This window comes from Centroberyx gerrardi, chromosome 5 (assembly GCF_048128805.1).
Source record: "Centroberyx gerrardi isolate f3 chromosome 5, fCenGer3.hap1.cur.20231027, whole genome shotgun sequence".
Taxonomy (NCBI): Eukaryota; Metazoa; Chordata; class Actinopteri; order Beryciformes; family Berycidae; genus Centroberyx; species Centroberyx gerrardi.
The window spans coordinates 26,944,984-26,972,057 of record NC_136001.1 but is presented as its reverse complement, the minus strand read 5'-3'; the positions used below and the strand labels follow the sequence as shown (position 1 = coordinate 26,972,057).

The window sequence follows — 27,074 nt, the reverse complement described above, 5'->3', positions numbered from 1 at the left end:
GTATCTGCCTAGTTAGTATTTTTATTTAGTGTTCAGAAATGTAACCTGATTATAAAATGGCCATTTTGATGCGCCATTTGTTGATGCATGGATAAACATACAGTAATATACAGTTATGGTAAGACATTGAATCCCCAACTGCTCCAGTGCAGCAACTCAGCGGCCAGCAGGAGTAGACTGTGGTTGTAATGGGCAACTCCTGAATGTGAATATTGAGTAACTGATGGAGCTTGTCAGCACAGTCACATTTCCCAGTGTAGATTTTGACCTCTCACATCATGGGACGAAATTCAATCTTGAATATTCTGATTTCTTCTGATTTAATTACCAGTTTTACTGCATAATTTTGCAGTTTAAAAGTTTTAAAATGTCAAAAGTCTTTTAGGAACTAATTGAATGCGGTGTAGAATGAATACTGCGCTGAATGTAGGCCTGGGCACCGACCTTGTTTTCAGTAACTGTGACAAGAGTGGCAACAGATTGGCTCAATCCACGGGCAGCTCTGCAGGCGTCTGAAGGGATCGCAGGTTTCTCTCTGGTGGAGAAACCGCTGACGGTGAAAGGAGAGCTCTCATCTGTAGAGGCTATCAAGAGCTGTTGGCCTGGTAGTGGGGGATTATATTGTCACTGTGCTCTCCCTCCATTTTTTTTTCAACCGGCTAAGCAACTGTGCTACAATCTCTTTCATTCAGGTTAAAGGTTGAATGTAAACTCTACCAACAGCAAAGTGCAAGTCAACTGTGTAATGCAAGTCAGCGCGCGCCCTCTGCTCCTGCTCCTTCTTGCCAGTCATGTTTAGACAACTGCAGTTATTGCTACATCTATAAACACGAATAACAAATCAGTCCCTCATAAGTCTGTATCACATGATTTCACTTCATACCTTTTATTCCATACCAAATCACTTATCGCTGTTGGGTAATATCATCAATTATTATCACACAGACAAGTTTCTACTTCATAATCAGTCTCACACAATGTTCACAGGTTAATAGCATATGGCTGGTTCTCCTTATGAATTATAAATATTTTGGTAATTGTATTCAGAGTAATGACAGGGTAATTTTCTATGCTGAGGAATCAGCTCAGGAAGCTGACTTTTCTTTTCAGAATTGTGCCTCAGTGTAGCAAGAATGTAATTATTATTTAATTACTTCCAATGATTGAGAAAATCTTTTCTTCATTATGCAGGATAATGTTTATATACTAGATTTGTGATTCATCAGTCAGTCTCCCATTTAAAACTCACATTTCCTAAACTTTACAATCTATTTGTATCGTATACCAACAAGTTGACAGGCTGGTTAGGGGAGGCTGTCTACTAGTCAAAGGATTGCAGGTTTGATCCCTGGTGCGTATGTAGAGTGCCCAGTACTGCTGAAGTGCCCTTGTGTTAGGCCCCCACTGCATTGGATGAAATATACTGTGGTACAATGCAATGAGCGGTGCTTGCATTACGTCATTTTGATTGTATCTGCCCCAGTAAAAATAAAACCATAACCACATGAACATATTTTTATGCATCTGGTCAGTTGTTGCTCACTTACACATTTGGTATGAAACAGATTAACAGATCAGACAACTGTTTAACCCAAATGATTCTTGGCTTCATCCCATTCCATTAACATCTGTCCCACATGCAGAATTTTATAGAATGTTATTGAGCTTTTTCATTGCGGTATCGTGTCTGAATCAGAGCCAACATTCTGGAAAATCAGCTTGCTCTGTCAAGATTTATTAGCATTTCTGTAAATATTCCATTAACCTATTAAAAAACCTGTTAGTTGGCAAAAAAGTTTTCAAAATGTAGTAATGTTGGAATAAGGAAGCTTCTCAGCAATGTGCCTCAAGATTTTGAGGCACACTTCCTGGGTTAGCACTACTTTCCATACACTAGTTGTTTAGCATGTCACTTCTAAGCTTACTGCCCACTGCTAGAAATAAGTAATGACACCAGGCTAAAGTAGCTCAGAGCCATTTCAGTTTTGTTTTTTTCCTTTCCATTTGCCTCTTGCTAACACTTGATTTTGCTCTCAGTTTTCCCTTGTTACCGCTGCTTAATAAAATCAGTCCTTTAACCCCTTTTCTTGTTATCAGAACTAATTTGTCCCCTGCAGTTTTGTGATTTGTGGTGATGGCTGGCTGGATGCCCAAGATGTCATTTAAATGGTCTTGGCTGACAGCATAATGCTTCACTTCCAAGAGGGATTTCTCCTATTAATGCACTTTCATAGTTATTGTAGCCACAGTACCTCCAGACAGCTGTGATATCATCTCATCACAACTTTGAACTTTCGTATCAAGTGGAAAGAGAGGCTGGTTTGGTTCTGCATTACATAGACACATCAGGTTTAGGGGATGCATATGAACAAGCAGACAAAATGAACTGGCCAGTGGCCTCAACACAGATGTGGCTTCTTTCACTTTTGCCTCACTACATTTTAGCAAATTTTAGCATCTGTATGAGCTGTCCCCTTCTTTAACCTCTTCTTTTTTGTATTCCTCTTCTGCCTCTCTACCCTTTGCGCTCCACCTACCATCCTCCCTCCCTCCCTCATTTCTTCCTCTAATCTCCCCTTCTGTGTGTCATTCCTGTCTTGTTTTGTCCCAGGTGTAGGGTAGTCTGGTCCAGCCATGCCTCCAGGCCGGTGTCCGGCCTTGGCCCTAGTGTAGCTGTAAGGTGTAGAGTGATGCTCTGCTTACAAAGGTTCTTTGTCCTCCACTTTACTCTGTACAAGACACACACAGGAGAATGTTGACTGCCTCTAGACTGGATCCAGATCGATTTCAGGGAGGTGGTTCATCATGGGTATAGTCCTATTGGTAAATTCCTGTTGACCACCAGCGTCACCATTACCAATTACCAATTATCATGTCACAAATGCATAACGCCACACAGAGTTGATAATAGTGAACATTTTTGCTATTATAATAATTTTTATCCTGTGTTTCAGTTTCACATCTATGCACAGTATTCTGTTAATCTGGTAATAGACTTATTTCTTGGCAATTTCATTCACTATTTATAAATGATCAGATCTGATGCGTCATTGGAGGGATTGACCTTGGACCACAAGAGCCTCTATAGCTGCATCGATCCCTCTCCTTCAGTGCTCTTGATTTACCCCTGACCTCAATCTATGTCATGCTGAACATGCACTCATCACCATGGGTTTGTCATTGTGTTGATGTAATATTTGTTGTTGAAGCAGTGACACATTCAAGGACAAAGTGGGGGGATGCCCTGGTTTCCTGGCATAGATACCTGGACTTTCACTGGATATGAAATGTCCTCTGCTGAATTCCCTTGGCTTTAGTATGAACTTGACCATGACAGAAACAGTCGAATTGCCCAGTGACAAGGCCTCTAACATGTCTGTGTTTGTACGTATGAACGTGTGCGTACATGTGTGCTCTCTCAGCAGCAGCCAATCACAGCCTGTCTGGTGAGCGCAGCCTTCTTCAGTGCCTTGGGGTCATCTTATCTGTATGGCTACAACCTCTCAGTGGTCAACGCTCCTGCTCTGGTGAGTCAAACTATTAGGTCACCATGTAAGTGTCGCCATGTTTTTCCATGTGTTCTCCACCTTGTTAGCACTCCTAGAAATCAAACATTCATTCACCTATAGTGCTCTAGAATATGTGTCAATAAATGTATGTTTGATCACATGAGAATGTAGTGCTGATAGATGCTGAGTTGTAACTGAAATTGAACTGACTGTCCAAAGTGCACGCATTAAATCACATTTTATAGACACCCTGTACCCTATATATACTAAAGCTCTGTATAGGGCCTATCCATAGCTGTAGGGCTTTCATTTAATTCCGTAACACGTGACATTTAATTACTGGACGAATTCATTTTGGACATAAAAATATGTTGTTTACCTACCAAGATGACCTCATACAAAAAACTAGAATGCTGTCGGAGGCCGACAGCAAGGGTATATCCCCGAAATTCCCCAATCCTCGAAGGCCCCATTAAGTCAAATGTAATAAAATTCAATTCATTCCCCAATAATAAAGGGTATGTACCTCAACTATTTTTTTTCTATCACAAAGTTATAACAATTTAGCTTATAGGCCACGCCTCCTTCACAAATTTAAGAGTTAATATCTTCAAAACTACAGTAGATATAAACAATCTATGAACAAAATTTAGAGCGTAGGACCATAGATGCTACTGACTGATTTTGGTGGTAATCGGTCAAATGGTGTAGGAGGAGCTGTTAAAAATGTATTTTTCAAATAATTCAATAGATCTAAAAAATTTTCCAGGCAGACCTTGAGGGTCCTTGTGGCTTTGATAGTGAGTCCCATATCACAAACAAGCTGCATGAATGAAGACGAATGAATGAATTTGGCCGAGCGCCAGGATACTATGCACCGGCCGTATAGGATTTAGCAGACATTGATCCTATTGCAAATGGATGTAATGACTCAACTTACATTGGCAAGAACACAAAAAGACAATCAATTGTTAAAGATCCAGATTCAATCGAGGCTGTCAGACGCGACAACCTCTTCATTCACAGCGATCTCCAGGGTGTGTGTTACGCGCCCCGCGCATCCAAGCTGCTTATAAGGATTGCATCGGGAAGGACAATCAGAAAGGGAGGAGAGAGTGTGATGGCCGTGGAAAAAGGAGACTTACATGGAATTCTTCACAAAAATATTGCAATTATTTCCTATCATATATTCATATACATTTATTATTTTTTATTTATTTTCTGAACTCAGCCACACAATTTCTCTAATATCTGAGTTGTTCGCAGCTTTCATCCCAGTGCAGCTGGACTGGCTGGAGGCTTGGCGCCGTGTTTATGCTTCAAGGCTGTTAGACAACATTTAGGCCTATATCACACACATACGCACACACACACACACACACACACACACACACACACGCACACACACACACACACACACACACACCTAAAAAGCATGTGACATCCAATTGCACATACATTTTGACTTATTTTACATACATTAATCTTGAAAAGTTTGACTTGTAGATGCATGACACGCACACACGCACACACACACACACACACACACACACACACACACACACACACACACACGTAAAAAGCATGTGACATCCAATTGCACATACATTTTGACTTATTTTACATACATTAATCTTGAAAAGTTTGACTTGTAGATGCATGCATCTACAAGCTTACTCCAAATAGAAATAAAGTTCTACGTAAAAGGGCTAAATATCATTTCTTATAATACAAACTCATTTTTGGCATTCAATCAGCAGATTGACCCGCTGTTTCTCCTCCACCAATCAGAACACGGCTTCGCTTCGCCATTCTAACCGATTATGGCATCACTGGATGGAGCTGGACTGTCTCAGCTGCACTGATGACATCACAATCAGCAGCAGCATAAACAGCCCAGCTCCAGGTGTTCAGCTTCATACCTTACCACACTCTGTGTGGTAAGGTATGAAGCTGGCACAGCTGTTGCTTGGACCGTGGAAAGAGGCTCTCTTTGGGAACCTTTTTACATGCTCCTCATTTCAGACCAGTAACTATTTTCACTGAAATGTGTTTCTGAGAGAAATTTGGACGCTGTGAAAACCGGCAGTTTGCGTCCCGCTGAAACCAACCTGCCGGCCACTCCAAAGGTGTGGTCTGGCGGTTAGCGACGGCGGTTTATTAAAAGCTGGTGGTTGATGCGAAGAGACACCGTTCGCCTTCCACTGAAGCAATCCTGCCAGCCAGTCCAAATGTTGGTCTGGCTGTCGCAGTTGAGACGCGACTCGCCTCCCACTGAAGCAAACCTGCCACCCAGTCCAAACAGTTTGTGCTGCTCCTGTCTGTCTCGCAGGAGTCTGGGGTTCAATTCCCCAAAATGCTAATTTAAGATATCTCTAATTACAATATGACCTGTCAAAATGCTAATTGAAGATATTTCTCATTTCATTATGACCAGTCGAAGTGCTAATTTAAGATATCTTTTATTACATTATGACTAGTCAAAATGCTAATTTAAGGTATCTTTTATTACATTAGGACTAGTCAAAATGCTAATTTAAGGTATCTTTTATTACATTAGGACTAGTCAAAATGCTAATTTAAGGTATCTTTTATTACATTATGACTAGTCAAAATGCTAATTTAAGGTATCTTTTATTACATTAGGACTAGTCAAAATGCTAATTTAAGATATCTCTCATTACATTAGGACTAGTCAAAATGCTAATTTTGAATAAATAAAATAAAAAAGTAATTTGCACTTCACATCACACTCCTTTACTTAGTCAATGGTAAGACCCAGTTTGAACAAATAACAGAGGCTAAATATTATAGGCCTGCATATGGCTTTGAACATGAGATCGATTGTTAGAAGTTGAGTCACGCCCCATTCACATCGATGGAGCTGATGGAGTCTCCTGCTTCAAGTTCCTCAGTGTGTTCATCATTGATGACCTCTCCTGGTCCAGGCAATCGGACGCGGTAGTAAAAACTGCCCAAAAGCGCCTATACTTCCTGAGGAGACTCAAGAAGTTTGGAATGTCTGTCAAAACTCTCACTAATTTCTACAGGTGCACCATTGAGAGCATTCTCACTGGCTGCATTACTACCTGGTACGGCAGCTGCTCCGCTGCTGATCGTAAGGCCCTCCAGAGGGTGGTGAAGACAGCGGAGCGCATCATTGGCTGCCACCTCCCCACCGTGCAAAGCATATACCATACACGATGCCTCAGGAAAGCACGGAAAATCATAAAAGACTTCAGCCACCCAAGCTGGGAACTGTTCTCGCTGCTGCCGTCTGGTAGACGTTATCGAAGCATCCAGGCACGGACTACCAGACTCACAAACAGTTTTTACCCCCAGGCCATCAGGCTTCTCAACCAGCAGTGATCACATTGATCACATGATCACCTCAATGGGTAGGAAAAAGCAGGTGTGAAAGGCCCAGGTCAGGGATTTCCTCCTACTCCTCCTCCCCCATACTCACCCACAGAATAGCACTCCTACACTTTATATTTATAATATTTAATACTCCTTTATAATATTTAATACTCTTATTCTTACTGTCCATATTGCCCATCTTTACTGGCTCTGGAACTGCTGTACTTTTGCTATTTTTGCCCTTATTTGTGACTCTTTTTAACATTTAATATTTGATATATATATATATTTTTTTTTTCTTATGCCTACTACGTAGTTGTTGCTTGCCTTGTCCTAAGAATTTCATTGTTCAGAATGACCTTGTGTGATACTGTGCATTTGATAAATAAAACACGTTGACTTTGACTTTGAATGGAGTTGATATGGGGACTATTCCCCATTTAATTTACATTGCATTATGTCATTTAGCAGACGCTTTTGTCCAAAGCGACTTACATTTTACATACATTTTGTTACTTGCTCAAACATACAGCAACATGATTAATCTGAAATGAAGAGAAAGTACAGTGCGCTCCTCAAATCAGCCCAGTGCTGGATGAGGCTGCCAGATAAAAAGAGTACCTTGATTGTATACTGACATGGAAATGCCAATAAATGTTTTTGTTGATCTTATGGAGGCTGGATGATGTAACTGCTCTGTCTGCGTTGGAGCATGTAAAATTGACTGAAAAAAACGCCTCCTTCACAACTTTAAGAGTTAATATCTTCAAAACTACAGTAGATATCAACAATCTATGTATATCAAAATTTAAAGAGTGTAGGACCATAGATGCTACTGACCGATTTTGGTGGTAATAAGTCAAACGGTGTAGGAGATGTTAAAAATGTGTTTTTCAAATAATTCAAAATATCTCAAACATTTTCCAGGCGGACCTTGAGGGTCCCTATGGCAAATTTATAGAGTACGGTTAGGTGGACATGTGTACCAAGTTTCATGTAAATCGGACAAACGGTGTGGGAGATACAGCCTTTTAAACTTTTTATTTTTGACCTTTAATTATAGCGCCACCATCAGGCTGATTATAATCTTAAATACATCAAAATCAATAGAGTTCTTCCTCTAGGGGTCATCAATGTCCATAACAAATTTTAAAAGATTGTTATAAAAACTATTCAAGTTATCACGTTCACACGAAAGATCTGCGGCGGACGAGACGGTGGACGCGGCGGCGGGTGGGGTGAATCCATTACATCCCCGAAACTCATTTTGGGGATATAATTAACTTTATGGAAAGTAAAGATCAACGGTTTCACTGTTTCTCTTTTGACACACGCATTCACCAGAAACCTGTGAACCTTGACTGAATGTGAAAACAAATGCTTAAACATCAGCTCCCAAAAAAATCAGCCCCCTCCTAACCGGAGGGAATTGTCAGATTAGATTAGATTGCCCACCCATCTGTTACACAGGGCCATATGCCGTAATTGGATATAGCTCAGTAATTGTAACATTTTGTTGTGAAGGAAACTTTTAATCTCAGAATTAGTGTCAAAATCACAACCGAAACTCCTTTGTTGCATGAACAGCTGGGGTTTGATTAATTGCTGTTCATGTGTTACTGTGATCTCACGTTTAGCTTCAGGATGGGGAAGAGGGAAATTCACTCAAAGAGAATACCTGTTCACTGGGTGGACACTGCCAGGACAGCACCCCCTGTCAGCTATGAAAAGAGAAAGACATGAGCAGGCAAAGAAAATGAGGTTGATCTAGCATCGCAAGAAGCACTGGCACAGAGCCTGGAAGTTTTTAGGGACCGTAATTCCTCCTTGATTGGAACAACTGTGAAATTAATGGCCTGTTCAATAGGCGTGGTGTATCACTCAAGTTGAGAGGCTGTGCTCCTTTCCGATAGAAACACTGTGTTAGTCTTTTCAGGGGTCATGTTTTTCAATCTGGCCTTGTGTTTGTGTACAAGTAATTGGATGCCCCGCAGGTCACAAACATGACAAACCTCTCTGCAGTGGCTACTACCTGTACAAATACAGGAAATGTCTGTGAAATGCAGAACCAGAATTGCAAAAATTTTCACTGAAACAGACTGAAGGTTATAGTTTCGTAACAAGTCATTAAAGCAAGACTCATCTTAATCATTGTCACCACTTCTCTCAGAGGTTCTACTTGATGCAGTAATTGGCAAGATACGGAGTGAACGCAGGCAGTAATGCTAAGTGACACATCAGACACTTGTTACAGTATAATAATCTGAAAAAGAGAAAGGTTTCTAGGATTTTTTTGATGTGATGTGCCCAGGCGACACCTTCAAGGTCAGCGGGCAATGCATGATTGATAATATTTTGAGGAAATGTTTTAAATTATTTTTTATTATTTTATTTCTTACCACATTTTTTAAACGTCATTTGACGTAATGGAATGAGAGGGCCCAGTGAGGTCACAGTGTGGAGCATGGGAGACAGAGAGGGGGCCTCTAAAGCCTCTGAACCTCTGAAAGGTTGGCATGAGGTTAGCAGGGATGAAATTCTGCCACGATTCCTCCCAAAAATGTGAAGGTTTTACATCTCATTGTTGGAACAATGAATGGCCATGTGTCTTGTTTGAGTTAGCACCATACTGTATCTCATAGATCACAGAGGGCTATTATATTGAAGCATTTCACAAGCTGTGTTGTTGGTCGTCACGATAAAGAGCCTGTGTCAAAACACCTACTGAGAGAGAATTATGTGACATCCGAAAAGTGTCTTTGACATACAGCTTGTCCTCAAGCCAGCTGCTGTACTGTGCTGAATTAAATACAGTGAGGCAAAAGCTTCAAAAAGCGTTTGCCTTTTTTTTTTTTTGCTGGAACCGTCAGAGAGTAATTTCATTTGTTCACAGTGAACGGTCACAGAACAGTGGGGTTCCTCTTTTAATTAGGTCTTATTTGGGCCAATTTAGCTAAGCAAAGATCACAGTGCCAGCCGTGATTAGTGATGGGGATTCAGTCAACAGGAGGAGGATGAAAGGGAAAGTGAAGAAACCTAACCGCTTTGGTCTTGGTTCTAATTGGTAATTGTGTGATCTCCAGGACCAGTTCTTGTTTGCTGTAATGCTGTGCTATAGTATTTACAGTGCAGTAGATGACAGCAGCATAAACTGTCATATAGTATTATACTTAGAAAAAGTAATGCGCCCTAATTTCATATAGTATTCTACGAATCAAGTGAAACAACAGGTGAGGCTCCCATGACTGAAACAGGCAGTAGCTTGACACTGAAAGCTTGGTGGAAAGTAAGGGTGCAGAGGTCAGAGTGGTGGATGGACGTCTACATTTGCCTTCAGCTCCCAGGTTCAATTCTGCTGAGTGAATTTTTCATTTTCAGCAAAACTTTTTCTTATTTAGCCATGACCACACATTACCATAAGTTATAGTTGCCTAACCTTAACCTTAACCCTAACTTTGACCAAAGTTGTTTTAGTGCAGGGTATAGTATAAAGCATAGTGATAAGTATAGTATAAATCAGGCCATTCGTAGGTGTAGTACGAATGTGCATAACTTTTCGTAAGATGATATACGAACGGTTGTATGAGAACACATATATATCCATTCCATAGCACTGGGGTCCTGTGCAGTATAGTGGGTAAAGAGTAGCACTGACACTGTCAGGGCCACTGGGATTCCCACTGCAGCCACTCTTACAATTTTATCATGTCTTGTCTACTTTCAAATGACTTGATTTTAGTCTCGTCTTTAGCCTATAGGATATGAAAACTTAGTTGTAGTCAGGGTCGGCACGGTGGATCAATAGGTAGATCAATAGCACATCGCCTCACAGCAAGAAGGACCCGGTCCTGGCCCTTTCTGTGTGGTGTTTGCATGTTCTCCCCGTGTTCGCCTGGGTTCCCTCCAGGTGCTCCGGTTTCCTCCCACAACCCAAAGACATGCAACTCAGGTGGATTGGAGACTCTAAATTGCACATAGGTATGAATGTGAGTGTGAGTGATTGTCTGTCCATCTGTGTTAGCCCTGTGATGGACTGGTGACCTGTCCAGGTGCTTCCCTGCCTTCTGCCCAATGCATGCTGATAGGCTCCAGCCCCCTGAGACCCTTGAAAGCATTAAGCAGGTAGATAGAGTGAATTCATGAGTTGTAGTCGGAGAGGGATGGATTGAGAGACTGGATTCCCTGGGCAGCAGCAGCTATGGTTTCACAGTTTGGATACGCTGCTCACTGCCCTACTACTGTGTGTCTCAGTAACAGGCTTATTGACACTATACAGTTAGAAATTAGTGGCTGATCCCTGTGTTCCCTAATCAGCTATTGTTGTAACTGAAGCCCTCAGATGAGATGGCTTTATGTTTTCTGGTGACTGTTTGTAATTCTCATGATCTAAAGATTGATGATGCAAAGCAATTCGTTTTAGATAGAGCTTGTCCTTTAATTTTGATCATAAATATGAGAGTAGTAAAGTGCCATGTCAGCATTACTATACAGGGGCCTAATTAATGCATAGTAAATGCATTCATGCAACGTTTACACTGAAATGCAAAGTAGAAGTAATTTAATCTACTATTGAAATAGAATGATTTGAATAATTTTTCACTTGTTTTAAGTAAAATAATATTTTAAGAATGAATAAGAGAAAATGACTTGTTAAGTTGGTTATTGTTGCCGTGGAGCTGATTTGCATTGAATTTCAACAGATCTATAGCCTTTATGGGCAATGCTCTGTCCTGCAGTCTCTTGTGTCCACCAGGGGCTGTGCTCCAAATGATGGTCATGCCATTCTTCCTTCTATTTCATTTACTGAGAGGCCAATTAAAATCCACTTATTACTCAGCTAATTTGGTGTCCAGAGACATAAACTGTCTGTGTCCCAACATGACCTTGTTTAGCATTTCACACTTCCTGCTGTAGACACTGGAACATGTGTGCCAGCGTGGACACACATGCACTCACTCATGCACATGGACACACACACACACACAAACACACACACACGCACACACAGAACAGTCAAAATCAGCACTTGATTAAGTTTCTTTCTATAGTGTAAGGTCACAAGGTTGGGGGTTGGTGCTTGCGACTTAGAATGAGAGATTAAAAAGCAAGAGAAACATACAGATGGCGAAATAATGAAATGAGAGGAAGACAGAAACATATTTCAGCAGGTCTAATTTTAGTCCACCATTCTCTTTCCACTCAATTTTGCTCGGAAAGGTGACTTTGTCGTAAATCTTGTTAACGCCCCTTCCATGCTCTTAGAGCCTTTTCCGCAAGCTACAAACGACCACATTCTTGTCAAGGATACATTTTAGGAAAATTATGTTAGAAACAAAAGGCTTTAGGTACCATACGATTTTATTTGCCTTCTGCTTACAGTTTATTAACCCAGGTACTGTGCATATACTGTATATATAGTCTAGTTCACAATGGTTAAAGTTAAGTGGAACAGAAAAAGCTTTTAATTATTCATATTTTGGGAATGATCAATATGACAGGTGACACTCTCTCTTGTCTCTCCTGCCCTGCAGTACATAAAAGCCTTCTACAACAAGACATGGATAGAAAGATACGGGGAGCCTGTCGGAGCAGAGACAGCCACCCTCCTGTGGTCTATCACAGTCTCCATATTTGCTATCGGGGGCCTTCTCGGAACGCTCGCCGTCTCTTTAATCATCAAAGTCCTTGGAAGGTAAGATGACTCATTCCAGAGTACAAACATGATGATGTCTAAGTTGCTCATAATCAAGTCCTGTTCCACGTCTCTGTTTCTCTCTATCCAGGCTTGGTTCAAAGGCATGGCACAATTAACCTTTATCCTTGCACTGACATACTTTTTTTCAGTGATGACTGTATCCATCGAGTTACCGAAGCTGGCTAGAACTAAATCTGTATTCTCTCTCTTGAAGCTGTGAATAAGCTTCTGTTCCATAATATACTGCAGCCTCTTCTTTCCTCAATTTTTTTTCCTCTTCTCTATTCATCTCAGTTCCTCTCATTCCCCTCTGTACCTCTTGGAGTTTCTCCCTCCCCTCCCTGTCAATCTCTCTAGATCCATCTATCTCTTCTCCCTGTAATTCTGTCATCCCTTCAGCTTTTCTCTCTCTCAGACTCCATCCCTCCAACTCTTTACCTTTGCCACTGTAAGCATTCAGGATGCACACCGGCATGTGGCTTCATATAGCACGTAGGAAGAGGCAGAGTACCTTCTGTCCAGGGATTCTCAGTGGGGTTAGGCAGTGGAGGTTTACTTTAATGGATGCACCATCGGCTCCCCGGTGTCTTCCTCCAGGTTCTGTCTCTGTCTGTCAGTGGCTGCTTGCTGTTCCTACCAGCTATGCTATGGCTAATATGGTTCTATTCTGCAGTGACACCAGGAGAGCTTGACTAAAACTCCACTAATTGCTAATTACATTTCCCACCAAATTGTCATCGGCTTTCATGCGTTATTCATATGAGCGTGTTTCTTTGAATGTGGAATGAATACGTCAGTGCCGCGCAAGACCCAAGAGAAGGGCCATATAAAAATAAACACCATTTGTGTGGGCTTTCCTTTCCCTCTCACTGCAGAGTTGAAAAACTGGAGGGCGTAAACTAAATTGAACACAATGTGTCCATTAAGTCAGATGTACAGTGTGGCGTCCCAGTCACTGAGTAGATACTGCGGTAGCTGTTGCATTTTGAACATGGCTTGCAGGCACAAATGGAAAGTGATGGGAAAGCAAACTTGTGAGGCATCTCCAGCACTAAACCTCCTCAGAGTTACTCAGCAATACTTTATATTGATAGACTCATTAATGCACATGTCAGAAATAGTAACTGTAAATTACACTTTTATGATATAATGTATTATATATATGTATATAAATGGTGTCAATCAATCATAAGTGCTCTCACTCACTGGAAAATTCTTTTGTTGCTTTTGTTAGGGATGTTCTTAAGGATTTAATGTGTAAATATTCTATTTTTCTTTATTAAGGAATGCTTTCTGAGCCAAATAACCCACATATGTTATAAGTCATTCTTTATCATATGTGATAATGATCTGCAGTAATGAACCACCCTCTGCGTGTCAGTGCTGTTATAGTCCCTCAGACCCACTGGAGGGGGAAATGCAGGAAGATGGTCTTTGTACTTCACTCCAATTCTAATAGCTGTTCCACTGTGTTGACAATTTTCTCCTAGTGCCGACACTGGGGACCGGCCATAATGATGCACTATGCTTTGATTCTCCCGGGTGTCTCCCTTGATTTACCGACTGCTATAGTGGTCATAATGTGGACTCTACTGGCATGTTGACACCGCAGTGCGAACATCCCTTGTTTTCTCCATCCCTCCCCACGCCCCCACATCCTACTTGAAGGCTGTGTGAGTGAGACAGCTGGTCTGACCAAGCGCTAGCAGTAATGAAAGCTGAAGTTTGGCTGTCTCACTGTGGCATATACTGTATCTCCCATTCTTCACTTGAGACTTTTGGGAGAATAAAGAGAATATGCACCCCGAACTTATAATTGTCCCCTCTGAGTCACTATCAGGGGAACAACACAGAGAAATCTACAGTCATTCCACTACTATGTAAACAAAGGTGTGTGAATTCAATATGAGCTGTCTCCTACTCCGCCATACTGGGTTGATCACTTTCTTTAACATGTTGGTTAATGTGATAATGAGATAATTATCTGAAATACAAATTGAGGCTTGTTTAGGATGCAAAATGTAGCAATATCTTGGCGTGCTTTATTTCCTACTGTTTGGTTTAAACCCACCAAACCTTTTTCACAGGGCTTAGAACTGTGAAAGTTACAAAAATATATAACCTTCTAGGTTTTACATATTGCCTGACTCAGAGGCTCCAAATGAGCATATTAGACAGGAACTTTAACAAGTACCCACATGCAGCATTTCAATGTCAAGTCACGTCCTCAAAATTAGATTAATGAGGCTGTATCTGGGTTCCTTATTATCACCGGAAAATAAAGATTTGAGTGCAATTCAAGTTGAGAGTTTGAGCGAAGTTGAAAATCTTAAGCCAAAAGAGTAATCAAGTCCCCTGATAATTTTTTCTTGCAAATGACCCAAAGATGGCAGGATTATTACTAATTCTATTATGCAAAGAATCGGGAGTCATCCACACATGCTCTCACAAGGGCATATTGGATCATTAATTTTTTGGGGGTAGGTGGAGAAAAAGTAATTTGCTTCTGACTGTCAGTGGTTTGCCGACTTATTGCGCACCCTGAGCTCCAGGCTTGCAGACAGTGTGATGAATTTCTCAGGTTTAGGGCTAGCTGCGTTCCAGGTGGAACGAGCCGTGGTGCAGGACTACAACCTCTTGCCTCCTGCTCCCCCCAGGGGCCACTCTCCAGCAGCGGCAATATTACCTCAGTACTCAGAAATAATATACATTTCAAAGAATCCATTATCCACTAATGATGAGGATGTCACTCTCGGAGCAGGAGGAGACTTCTGAAGCCTTTATTCTGAGTCATTTGCGGAAACTAAACCAGCAAATTACAGGAAAAGAGCAGAGAGCCAAGGTCAAGGGACTTGTCTAATGCGATGTTATTCCCTTAAGATTCATCTTAGAGCTCTCTTGATTTGGCTGAAACTTATTATTCATCTTCCCTCAATATCCTCTCCCAGACTTCTGTGGCCCAGCTGGTAGTTTTGCACATTGTCTTAGAAAGGTTGAAATTCAGAAGTCAGGAAGAAGAGTTGAATATATATTAGCCGGTGAGAACACATTGAGCAGTTTAAATGAAGAGTACTTTAAAGAGTGACCAACTGGTTCATTAAAAGTTTGGCTGGCCAGTGTGGCTTGGGTTAAAGTGACAGTATTTTTTTCTATCAGTCTATTTTTTTTATATCAGTCCTATATTTTGGTATGATTCCTGCAGCCAGTATTGTAGTTGAGGCCACCTAAGGCAAGACTGAGTCAAACCAAGACTTTCAGGGGGACGAGACTGAGTCAAGATAGAGACCAGAACAATCCAATTGAGGATCACGACTGGCATTCTGTTGATCTGTCATAGTGAGTGTCAAAATTTACATCAGTTTCTCTGCTAATATTTCAAAACAAAAAAACATAATTTAGGCATTTTAGTCAAATACAATTGGGCATATGATAGAGATTACTACATGCCATTACTACATGACATGAATTATAGAATCAAAGAGAACTAGTTCAAACACTTAAAGGAATAGTTCACCCAAAATTTAAAATTCGGTCATTATCTACTCATTCTCATGCCAGTACAAACTCGGGTGAGTGTTTTTTCTTCATACAACTTACCTGGAGTTCTCCAGGCTCGCTGCTGGAGGAGCTTCTTCCAGTGAATGGGGAGCCGGACGTTCTGCTTCAAAAAGGGCAATAAATGTCCATAAAATTACTCCATAAAGCTTGTGTAGTATAATCAAAGTCTTCTGACGCCTGACGATCGCTCTATGAGTCGAAAAAAATGTAATTTGATCCATTATTTCATGAAAATCGCCATTGCATGTACTTCTGCATTACCAAACCTCACGAGGCCACCGTGGCCGCGCAAGGTTTATGTGTGCGATAGTGCGCGACCTTCATCTCGTGAGGTTTGGTAATGCGGAAGTACATGCAATGGCGATCGACTCAAATTTTCATGAAATAATGGATCAAATTACGTTTTTTTTCGACTCATACAGCGATCGTCAGGCGTCAGAAGACTTTGATTATACTACACAAGCTTTATGGAGTAATTTTATGGACATTTATTGCCCTTTTTGAAGCAGAACGTCCGGCTCCCCATTCACTCCCCATTCACTGGAAGAAGCTCCTCCAGCAGCGAGCCTGGAGATCTCCAGGTAAGTTGTATGAAGAAAAAACACTCACCCGAGTTTGTACTGGCATGAGAATGAGTAGATAATGACCGAATTTTAATTTTTGGGTGAACTATTCCTTTAATTGCTGCTATCTTATGATTCAAATTTTCCAGTCATTTGGTGCCATTGTAAAGGCGAGTTTTGTTAGATCCAATCGCATGTAAAAGACAAACAAATTATTCTCAGATGATGTGAACAAGGTAGACTATGATGACACTACAGTTGTGTACTTGACTGGTCTTGAAATACATTTCAGAGTCTTTGCTGTCCGAAACCAAGTCAAGACAGAGTAAAAATGTTGTCAATTCAGAAACACTACCTGCAGCTTTCAAGTTTCCTGATTTGTCATCAACCAAAGTTTAGCAGTTCTGGATTGTTCACAGGCCTTTCCATTTTGTTTGAACAGAAAATGGTTGTTTTTGGCCCCCTCAACTCAACTACACTATAACGACGAGTCATGGGTTTTTGTTGGCAGGTAAAAATCAAACAGCTTTCACAAAGAAAGCTTTGGGTAACCTATCCTTGGGTCAGTGAATTCAAAGTGGCCATTTCAGGGAATACGTTTGTGTCTCAGAAGTGAAGAGATGTTCAATAGCAAGTTGGAGGTCATGCCTTTGTGAGATTTCAAGGGGTAATTTGAGTCTGTTGTCTGGAAGAGAGAGCAGTAGTATGAGAGAAGCTATGAGTTTGCCCCATTCTTAAGTGTTGTTGATATTGTGGTAAAATGATCCTGCTGATTGTTTTTATGTTCAACTTTTTCAGGCACAAAACACCTTATGGAATTCCTATTGAGCACAAGCTGTTTCAGAATGAACAGCTCAGTAGTGGCCACAGAAGACAGGCAGCAGGAGGACTAATGCTCAGCAACCCTGATTAAGAACCCCATTTTCTGTCTCAGCCTTTCTGAATATCTGCCAAGTACTTCTGAATTGATCGTGCGTTTATCAATTTGCCTCAGCTATGAAAAGGCAGACTGCCGATGAGCAGGTTCCCTGAATAGTTTCCTTTAGAGAATAGTCATTTACCATATCTTCCTGTACCTTTTTGGATTAAAAAACAGAAAAATAATAAGGGTGTGCGCCAAGATATCATTCTGTGCATTCATCCAATCATGCATTTAGCTTGCCTGATTATTGGCAGGCAGTATTTTTTGAACTTTTTTTTTTGAACCTTTGTCTTGGCTGGGAAAGTTTGACGAATGGATTTGAAGCATGGATGTTGTTTTTTTCAGCAGCGCCGTCCTTCACACTCACTCAGTTACACACACACACACTTGGGAGTGGCCTAGAGTAACACAGTTGCCATGCTCAAGGGCACCTCAGTAGCAGCTGTGTCAAACCAGTCTGGGATTTAAGCTACACCGGTCACAAGATAGCTTCTCTCTAGGCAGGAATCAGCTGCCAAATTGTTGAACAATAAACACAAGCATACTAACAAACTGTGACCATTGACAGCTGTTGTCTGATCCAGGCACACCCTTTATCCACCATGTATTTTCTTTGCTATGAAATCCATAAGTAACTTTAATGGATTCAAAAGCTCTGTCTGCTTCTGCTGCTCTCTTTGGACAACATAACTCAAATTGTACATTTCAAAAGACAGGAATACACTCCCACGTATTTCTATTAAGTGAATGGTAACTACTTGATTCTTTTTTTTTTTTTTCTTGAATGCAGTTTTTTATGTTTCTCTTTTTCTGTTCCTGAGGGACAGTATGCATGAATTCAGTCTTCATTTCCTTATCCCCTTGATGCAGTCTTGAATGAATGTGACATCCTTATTATCCACTCTTCATTATTCCTTGCTCACAAAGGCTTTTTAGCACATATATTGTCACCTAGGCCATGTAAGCTTAAAGCATAACAAGGAAGTTTTGGCTCCAACAAAACAACTTTACTGAAATGTGTCAGAAGATAGGTCGGTGGACTGTGGAAAGAAGTCATCGCAGGCAGAAGTTACATGTGCTTGTTGTGAAATACTTGTGTATTCAGTAGGGATTCTTATTTGAAGGCAGAGATTGAAGGGCATTAGAGAGATGGCTTCCTACCGACTTTGTTTTTGGCCTTGGGACCAGCTTAAAAAAAGAAGAGAGAAATCAACACTTGATAGGAGCATTCAAAAACAACTAGGTCATTCACCTTGAAAAAGAACACACCAAAACAAAGCAATACAAAACAAAACAAGGGCACACCAATTCATTTTCAAGCACTTTAATTTTTCCAGTGCTAATGCTTGTAAGTGAATTGGATGGACATGACAAAGCATGGAAAAATATCACCACAACAAGCCTGGGGTAATCTATTAAAAACAAAGCAACAAACAAAGCAACAAACAAAGTAACGCGTTGTGGTCCACTCCCTACATGGAGGGAATTGTCATGTGATTTGGCTCTGACCTGGGAACTTAAAACACTGTGATTCTGCAGGCCATTACTCGTAATTTTATGCAAACAGTTTCCTGCTCATCTGTCGCTTGCATGCACATAAAATAGGCCTGACATGATTGGTATGTCAAACATGTTTAGTTTGCTGTGTTTCCCTCTCGAATATCCTCTGTATAAATAAATAATTTCGTCTTTCTTGACAAATTGATATTTTGAGCAAGTATACATTGCGCAGATAAAGCTATTTGTTCAATCATGAAGGAATAAATTACATTAATTTAGATGAATAGGATGACATTTGTGACAGCGGTCAAGATGCACAATGTTCAACATGAATCTTTCAGCAGACAGCCAGTGATGATGAATATTAACACTATAACTTAATGTTTCTTTCTTGACTGAAGGATGAAAATATAGGCATTGATTTTTTTTTTACCACTAAAGTAAGATACAGTATATGGACAGTGTATGGGAGAGATGTAGAGGGTTGTGAAGAATTGATGATATTTATGTATTTTCATCATCCTTATGGGTATTGGAGACACCCTGCTGCAGTCTTATTAAAGGCTCTGAGCGGGATCATTTCCACCTGTGGCCTATTGCTGACAATTCTCCACTCCACTTCCCTTCTCGCTTTTTTCCAACTATCTCTTTCCCTTCTTGGCTGTAGAAAGGGCACCTTGCTACTGAATAACGGCTTTGCAGTAATAGCTGCTCTGCTGCTGACCCTGGGGGAGAAGGCAGGATCTTTTGAGATGCTCATCGTTGGTCGTCTTATAATGGGGGTGGACTCTGGTAAGCGCTTTTTTTACTAGGCTGGAGGAATCTGCCGATTGTCCTGCTCTGCTAAAAATAGTCACCAGGAGATGTACAAGACTCTTAATGACTGAATCCTATCAATTTTGCAGCATTGAGCATATAGGCTGCATTTCTTGGAGGCAAAGCTGCTCTAGAAGGAGAAATAATCTTATTGGTTGAGTTAAACCTCAATGGGCGGAGCCAAAAAAATATTTTTCTGGTTAAGTAATGTTAGACTGAAGTCTAGTGAAAAAGGCAATAAGAGAGGAGATAGCTAATTCTATAAAACCTAGCGCTCTTGCTACTAAAAAAAAATGCAGTCTAGCCATACTAAGTTATCTAATACTAAGTCTTTGCCGTATATATTTTTTCTTTATATTTTGACCAACTAAAATTCTAATCTGCGAAATATCTGACATAACCTGTGGGATTTTTGTGCCAGCTATCCATCATATAAAACATGCAGCCACAGCTTCCACACCAACATTTTAAGATAATATCACTTTATGACAATGATGTAATAGTTTCAATTAATTTATCTATTTATTTTTTTTCTGACAGGTATAGCTCTCAGTGCCCTCCCCATGTATCTAGGAGAAATTTCCCCAAGACATGTCAGAGGCTCCATTGGTCAGTTTAACGCCATCCTGATCTGCTTGGGAGTGTTCACTGGACAAGTGCTGGGGCTGCCCGAGCTGCTGGGCCAGGTCAGTGCTGCTGGGGGTTTTTATGCACTCAACACTGCACATTGGATTTAAGGAGAAAACTACACTGCCTACTGGTATCAAGGGACACACTTAATATAATGAGTACTCATTTTATCCAAGAGAAATGCCCAGAAGTATTTCAAACATTAGAGAGCTCTACGGCTCAGTGTATCATAGTACATACCATGTAATCTGTTTCTCCCATCTTTCTTCTCGCACTTGACAATACTACAGAAATGCCAAATAAAAAAAATGAATAAAATGAAGTAAAAACTATAATACAGTGGTACATACAAAGATTCCAGCTTGAGCTTGTCCGAGACTGGTGCTTGCACTTAATGATTTCACATCACTATTTAGCCGGCCAAATTACCAGGGCGGGCTGGCTGACAAGATTTTCCCCATCAGCACCATGTCTTAGCCACCGTATCCCTCCCCACTTCAGTAATGAGTTCACGTTTTCACCCTACATAGTATTTGATTGGTTCTGTCTGTCCCCCGTTTCAGTCAGGCGTCACGTTGAATTCGCAATCACGTCTTCTGCATCCAGGGGAAATGGATAACCTTTCCTCTAGGGTAAGGAAAGGTTATCCATTTCCCCTGGATTAGCCATGTTGATGAGGCCTAGTAAACCTACTGCTGTGACTCTCTCACAGCAGGGGATCCTATACCCATCTATACACATGATTATTCATGTGCCAGATTTTCACTGTTATCAGTTAGGGCTGAAAACAGACATTAGCCCAAGGCACAGATGCATTGCAAGCCAAATTCAGTGGTATAATATACATTGACAGAAAGCCAATGACATACAAACAATCTACTCCTGGCACCTTCTGTTGACTTGTATTGCTCTTTAGCTCATTGCTTACCTTGGCTCTGAATTAACAGCTGAATGTAGTGCCTCTAAAGTGCTTTCTCAAATTCATGGCATGCAATCCCCATTCCTTCTTTTGCCAATTGTGTATGTTCAGAAAGTGTGAGAACTTTAATCCCATGGTAATGATGTGACTCATGACCTGAATGCCTTCTTGTGTTCCTGTCACTATTGTATCCGGACTAGGCCAAATGGATATGTTATTAATCCATACACTGCTAGGGAAAACATTTTATGGTAAAAGCAGATTTCTGTGTGGGAGGTTGATTGCTTCTAGGTTGCTGTGGGAGCCAGTGTGTGGTGTAGTGTCATAGCTGTTAAATGAAACTGACAACATTTAACACACAAACACACCACACATAACATGCAGGCATGGGGGAAGTAAGCCAATATTGTCGTCTGCTACAGTATACAGTATGTTCACAAGTGAACTGTTCAAACAGAGAGTGCTCTTCAGATAGATCCTATTTATTTATAAGAATCCTATTAGGAAGGAAAATATGAAGATAGTTAAGCAAATACTTAAAAACTATTTTGATGAATATCAACTTTTCTTAACTTGTTAAGACTGTAACTAAAGTTACAAAAAATATTTATAATTAAGAGGTTTCTTTTTCCTATGAAGGTTTTGTGAATCCGGCCCCAGATCACTTTTCTTACATTACGTGTAAGTAAACTTGATTATGTGTGAGTTAATGACTGTGATGATTGAAGGAAAGATCTACAAAGTATCTGGAATGCTCTGGAGTGCTTTGGCACAGTGAAGCTGCTATGTTTCCTCATTTTCTGTCTTTTTTACTCTAATCTGTCCTTGACCATGTTCATTGTTGAGTGAATGAGAACAGAAGCAAGACTTAGATTAGATAAGGTCCTTTCTTTTTGTCGATCTAGTGTCTCTACCAGCGCCGTACAACTGGTATTGGAGTTCATTAGGTCAGATGAAGAAAAGGGTTAAATTGACAGATTTAGTGGTACCAATTCTTTTCTTGGGACAGCTCATCTTGAGAGGTCAGGAGGAAATGCCAGTTGATTTTGACATTATCTGATGTTAGTTCAAGGTTTTTAGCACCCTGGTTAAGATTAGAAAGTATGTGTTACTCTCACCCATAGCTGGAGGATGAGAATGTTGCGATCCCAGAGCTGATTTGATGGTAGCACAAAGACACACGACAGCCTATGCTGTACACTTCAGAAACACTGGTACATTAAGCACAGATAAATAGAGCAGTCTCCATGTTGCTTGACCATTTCATAATGTCAAAAAGGTGGATAATTGCATTCTATTTGGGATCTTAAGCTGTCTAATAACATGAATAATATTCCACAGTGCATTTGCTCGCATTCCAGCAATGTTTTAAGAATAGTATCATATTTACGTCATAGTATCATATTTATATTTTTGGATAAAACTCTCCTTTTAGAATGTTATATTTCTATTATAGACATATGCCTATACTGCATGAGGGCTTAATCAGTTTATTATTAAAGTGTTCTCTGTGAGCGTCTCATGAGCCTTCCCTTCCTTTCTCTCCAAATCCAAGATTAAGCACAGTTAAACTAGTAATGTCAATCTTCTTTACATCTAAGGGGAAGGAAAAAGAAGCATATTGCATTTCTACACCATGATTTCTTGTTTTGAATTTAAAATCACCTTTTTTAAGCTAGCGTGTAAATATGCAAACTCTGATATCTGACCGTTGATTTATTATGAAGTCAAATTTCTTCAGACCCAAATTCATCCCTCCCTGAATCAATGTGCATTTTCAAGCAGTGCAGGCAGAAATCAATATTGTTTGGATTTCAATTTATCTCTTGAACATCAAATCCCCTGGTCCTTGGTGTTATTTTCAGAGGATTTGACCAAGTTGAGTGAACATGCTCCGATGTTTTTTTTTTTGCCTTTGTGACTCTGCAGTGACATTTATACATAGGTGTAGTGGCCAAGCACTCATTTTTAATTTATAAGGATTGGCTGAACCCATCCATCATTCCAACCTCCAGACCACCTTCATAAATATCATATGGAGTTGTATATGTTAGTATATAGCCAATGTGTATTCATATCTGCTGTTTGGTGCCCTTCAGGCACGTTGGTTTTTGACAAGAGCATCACAAACATCACATGTGACATTGTGACATATTTGATGGTAATGGCACCACTGTGTTTGCTGGCTTTTGGTTGTGAGATTCAAACAGGTTTCCTGTCCATTGAGGCTTGTATTAATGGGAGCCGATTAGGGATGCAAATTTTCAGAAATTTCCTTAATCGATCGTCGGTCACGTTAATGACCAATTAATCGATTAATCATTATGTAAAAAACAGCTTTTGACAGAAAATAGAAAATACAAAATGCGTGTTTTTTTTGACGGTGACAGTCAGTCCATCCGCTGAAACACACGCTCCGGGGGAACAGCTGTCCCGGGTCGGGAGGCACAAATAGTGTCGCGCCAACTTCGCCAGCCGGGGGAATGCATTCTCTTTCATTGTGCTTATAGAGGTGCTATATTTCAACTTTGTATTACAATGTTTACAATGAACTCTGTTGTCTTTTCGGGTGTAATGCTTCCGCCCGCTTGCTTGGCTTTCTTCTTCCTCTGTATAGGCGGTGAAAGTTAAATTGCGCCCTTGTGGCGGTAAATCATTTCCGAAAAAAATGAGAAATAGCACATAACGTACATTATCGATTAATATATGCTTGATCGATCAAATTGTTAACGGTGAGCCGATCTATGATGTCAGTCGGTGTGGGGTGCAAAATGGTGATAAGCTTTGACAAATGATAATCACTCTAACCTTCATACCTGGCCACTAACCTTCTCCCAGCAGGGGAACATGTTTATTCCAGCTTTACAGCAGGAACAAGCCTTTAGCCTGTCTCTCACTGAACTCTCCCTAGAGACTGACCTTATCAGCATTCTTCAAATGCAGCTTGCACCAGTAAGACTACAATCAACTGCCTTAATGGGCCCTTATTATCTATCCTCCTTCACAGCCGACTTTGCCCTCTGTGGTTTGTGGAGTACAAAAGTCAATAATATAGAAAATCAGTGGGGTGTCATACTCAGTGATGGTTCCTCAACTGCAATTCATTTGTTCACACTGGGTATTAGACATTAGGGTTATGTGGTGTACTAAATAGGTTTGGTTGATATTTACCTGTAGATACTGTCTGTATGTGTCTACGTTTGAGCTCTTTGCACTCCTGAACATATACTAATCCTGTAACCCTCTGAGAGAAAAGCCATGCACACGCTGTCAATCATGATGAGGGATAAGAGCCGCAAGTTTATACCTGCACTCGTTTCATAATGTATCCCTGGCTTTTCAGACATTCCTTACATTAAGAGCATTAAAGGTAATGATTTCAGTTCAGTTCAGTTTTATTTTATTTATAGTGCAACATCACCCCAAGGGGTCTCTGCACACTTTACAACAAAATAAAAGCATTTAAGAATGTGTACACACACACATGCATAACCACACATACATTTTGCACTGATATTTCCACATAGAGACATACGCACATGGATAAACATGGCATGGCAGGGATAATTCCGAACATGGATACACATACACATGACAAAATTCAAATTAAAACCCACATGGATAGACATTAAAACAGATTTCCCGTTTTAATGAATAATTTAATATACATATATATGTATATTGCCTTAGTTAAATGTGCGTATGTAAGTAATGCGTGTATGAAAGTAAATATAATGTAGTTCATTACTTGAAAACCACCGTGATTGGAGAGGTGAGTTTGTTCTTCATCTATTTGTTGTTATTGATAGTATAGAAAGTTTCCTACTCAACAGATGTGCTCATAGATATTCAGGCTGGTAGATGGACATCAGTGTTGACATGTGGGCAAATTTGGTTGGTTTGCTCCCAAATACCAATTACATATACACACATGGAAGATTCATTAATGTCAATTGAATTGTACAGACCTACAGTGAGTAGTAGTGTAGTGTACGTCATCAGCTGATCAGCTATTAGCTGTCCCATCCAAATAGCACATCAGCTCATCAGTATCACCTGACTCTTACACTCACATATTTAAACGAGTCAATGAGGCGGTCTTTATAATCTGACAGCTCACACTCACTCTGCTGATCATTCATTCCACTGCGGCTGTTGGCCCAAGTCGTTGCAAAAAATCACTCAAGATTTCTACACAGATCAGTATTTGCTCATGGTGAGAAATAGAGACTGTGTTTTGTGGTGCCTTACCTTCTGTCTGGTTCTCAAGATGTCTTGCTCTGAGCTAGATGAAGAAACCCGCATATAGACCTTGAAATAATAATGCCAGTCCACGTTCCTTCGCCAAGGAGAGAGCCATGTTTGTGCTGCCCGTCCTGCAGCTGCCACCGGCACTGCTGTGACTTCCATTAAGAAGTGAGAGTCCAAACTCGGATAACTTTGACCCGACGGCCTCAGTCATGAATGCCAGCTTCAAGCCTTGGAAACCATTATCCTGTCTTTATCCTGCCCACTCCATCTCTAGCAGCTGCGGCTCATTAGACACCAGGGCATTCCCTTCATAGGGGCGTTTGTTGAATGCTGTTGGTGTCCAGTCCACGCTGATGGCGTCCCGTCACCGCTGGGGCTCAAATGAGAAGGGCTTCGTAAGCAGTGAATTGCAACATGCTTGTTGCTTCACATAGGGTAGTATCTAGGTACAGAGGATATAGGTACATAGGCTAAGTACATTTGGTGCATAGGATATTTCCCTTGTATCAAGATAGTACTAAAGTATCGTGCTGCATGTTAATGAGAGGGGGCCAGCATGCTTACTGAGCTCATGCCTCTAATGAGAAGGACTTTGTAATCATCCAAAGGGAATTGCAACATGCTTATTGCTTCAGATATGATAGGTACATGTACTATTATGAGGACGGTCAGGTGCTGGCTCTGTTGTTTTGGGGTTTTTTTATGCGCTCCCTGCTAATTCAAGACTCGAGCATGGAGCAATCTTTTGTTTTGGGGGTTTTATTGCACTCCCTGCAGAATCTCTTGTGTGCTGCTTGGATTTGAGGAGCATTATCAAGAGCAGAGCCTTGTCCGACAAATACAACTGTATAACCATTTGTTGTTGTAAATGGTCCAAACTCCTTTGACGTAAGTGTCTCTGACTGAAATGGAGCGTTGCGTTAGTTCAGGCAGAACACTGACGTCATGCACACCATCAGCTGGTCGGCTATCAGCTGTCCCATCCAAACAGTACATCAGTATCAGCTGATGACAGCTCACACTCACTCTGCTGATCATTCAGGCCACTGCTGCTGTCGCTGCAGAAAACTCCCTCTATCACCCCAACCTCCTGCTGCTGTTAGCTGTACACAGGACACTTGTGCAAGCTATCTCTGAAGTACAGTATGTCTGGTTGTAGGTTATGGTTTTCATATTATTGTTGATATGATATATGATGTCTACTATGCCTCCGAATGACTGGGGGAGTCTACTATGCATTAATAAAATATATATAGGCACAAATTCAAAATCTCATTTGAAATATATTTTCTCACATTTAAGGGAAATGATATCTCAAGTTGAAAATAATAGATGTTTCATGTGAAGGGAA

At 40.6% G+C, this 27,074-nt stretch overlaps 1 protein-coding gene across 1 annotated transcript in view; it reads left to right on the top strand.

Annotated features, from left to right (window-relative positions):
- slc2a9l2 (solute carrier family 2 member 9, like 2) overlaps nucleotides 1-27,074 on the top strand; it is a 97,944-nt gene that overhangs the window by 2,174 nt on the left and 68,696 nt on the right. Inside the window, exons 2-5 of the mRNA XM_078283666.1 lie at nucleotides 3,426-3,527; nucleotides 12,401-12,561; nucleotides 19,775-19,899; nucleotides 20,464-20,609. Of these exons, the coding sequence (XP_078139792.1) occupies nucleotides 3,426-3,527; nucleotides 12,401-12,561; nucleotides 19,775-19,899; nucleotides 20,464-20,609 (534 nt within the window). The remainder of the gene's footprint in view (nucleotides 1-3,425; nucleotides 3,528-12,400; nucleotides 12,562-19,774; nucleotides 19,900-20,463; nucleotides 20,610-27,074) is intronic.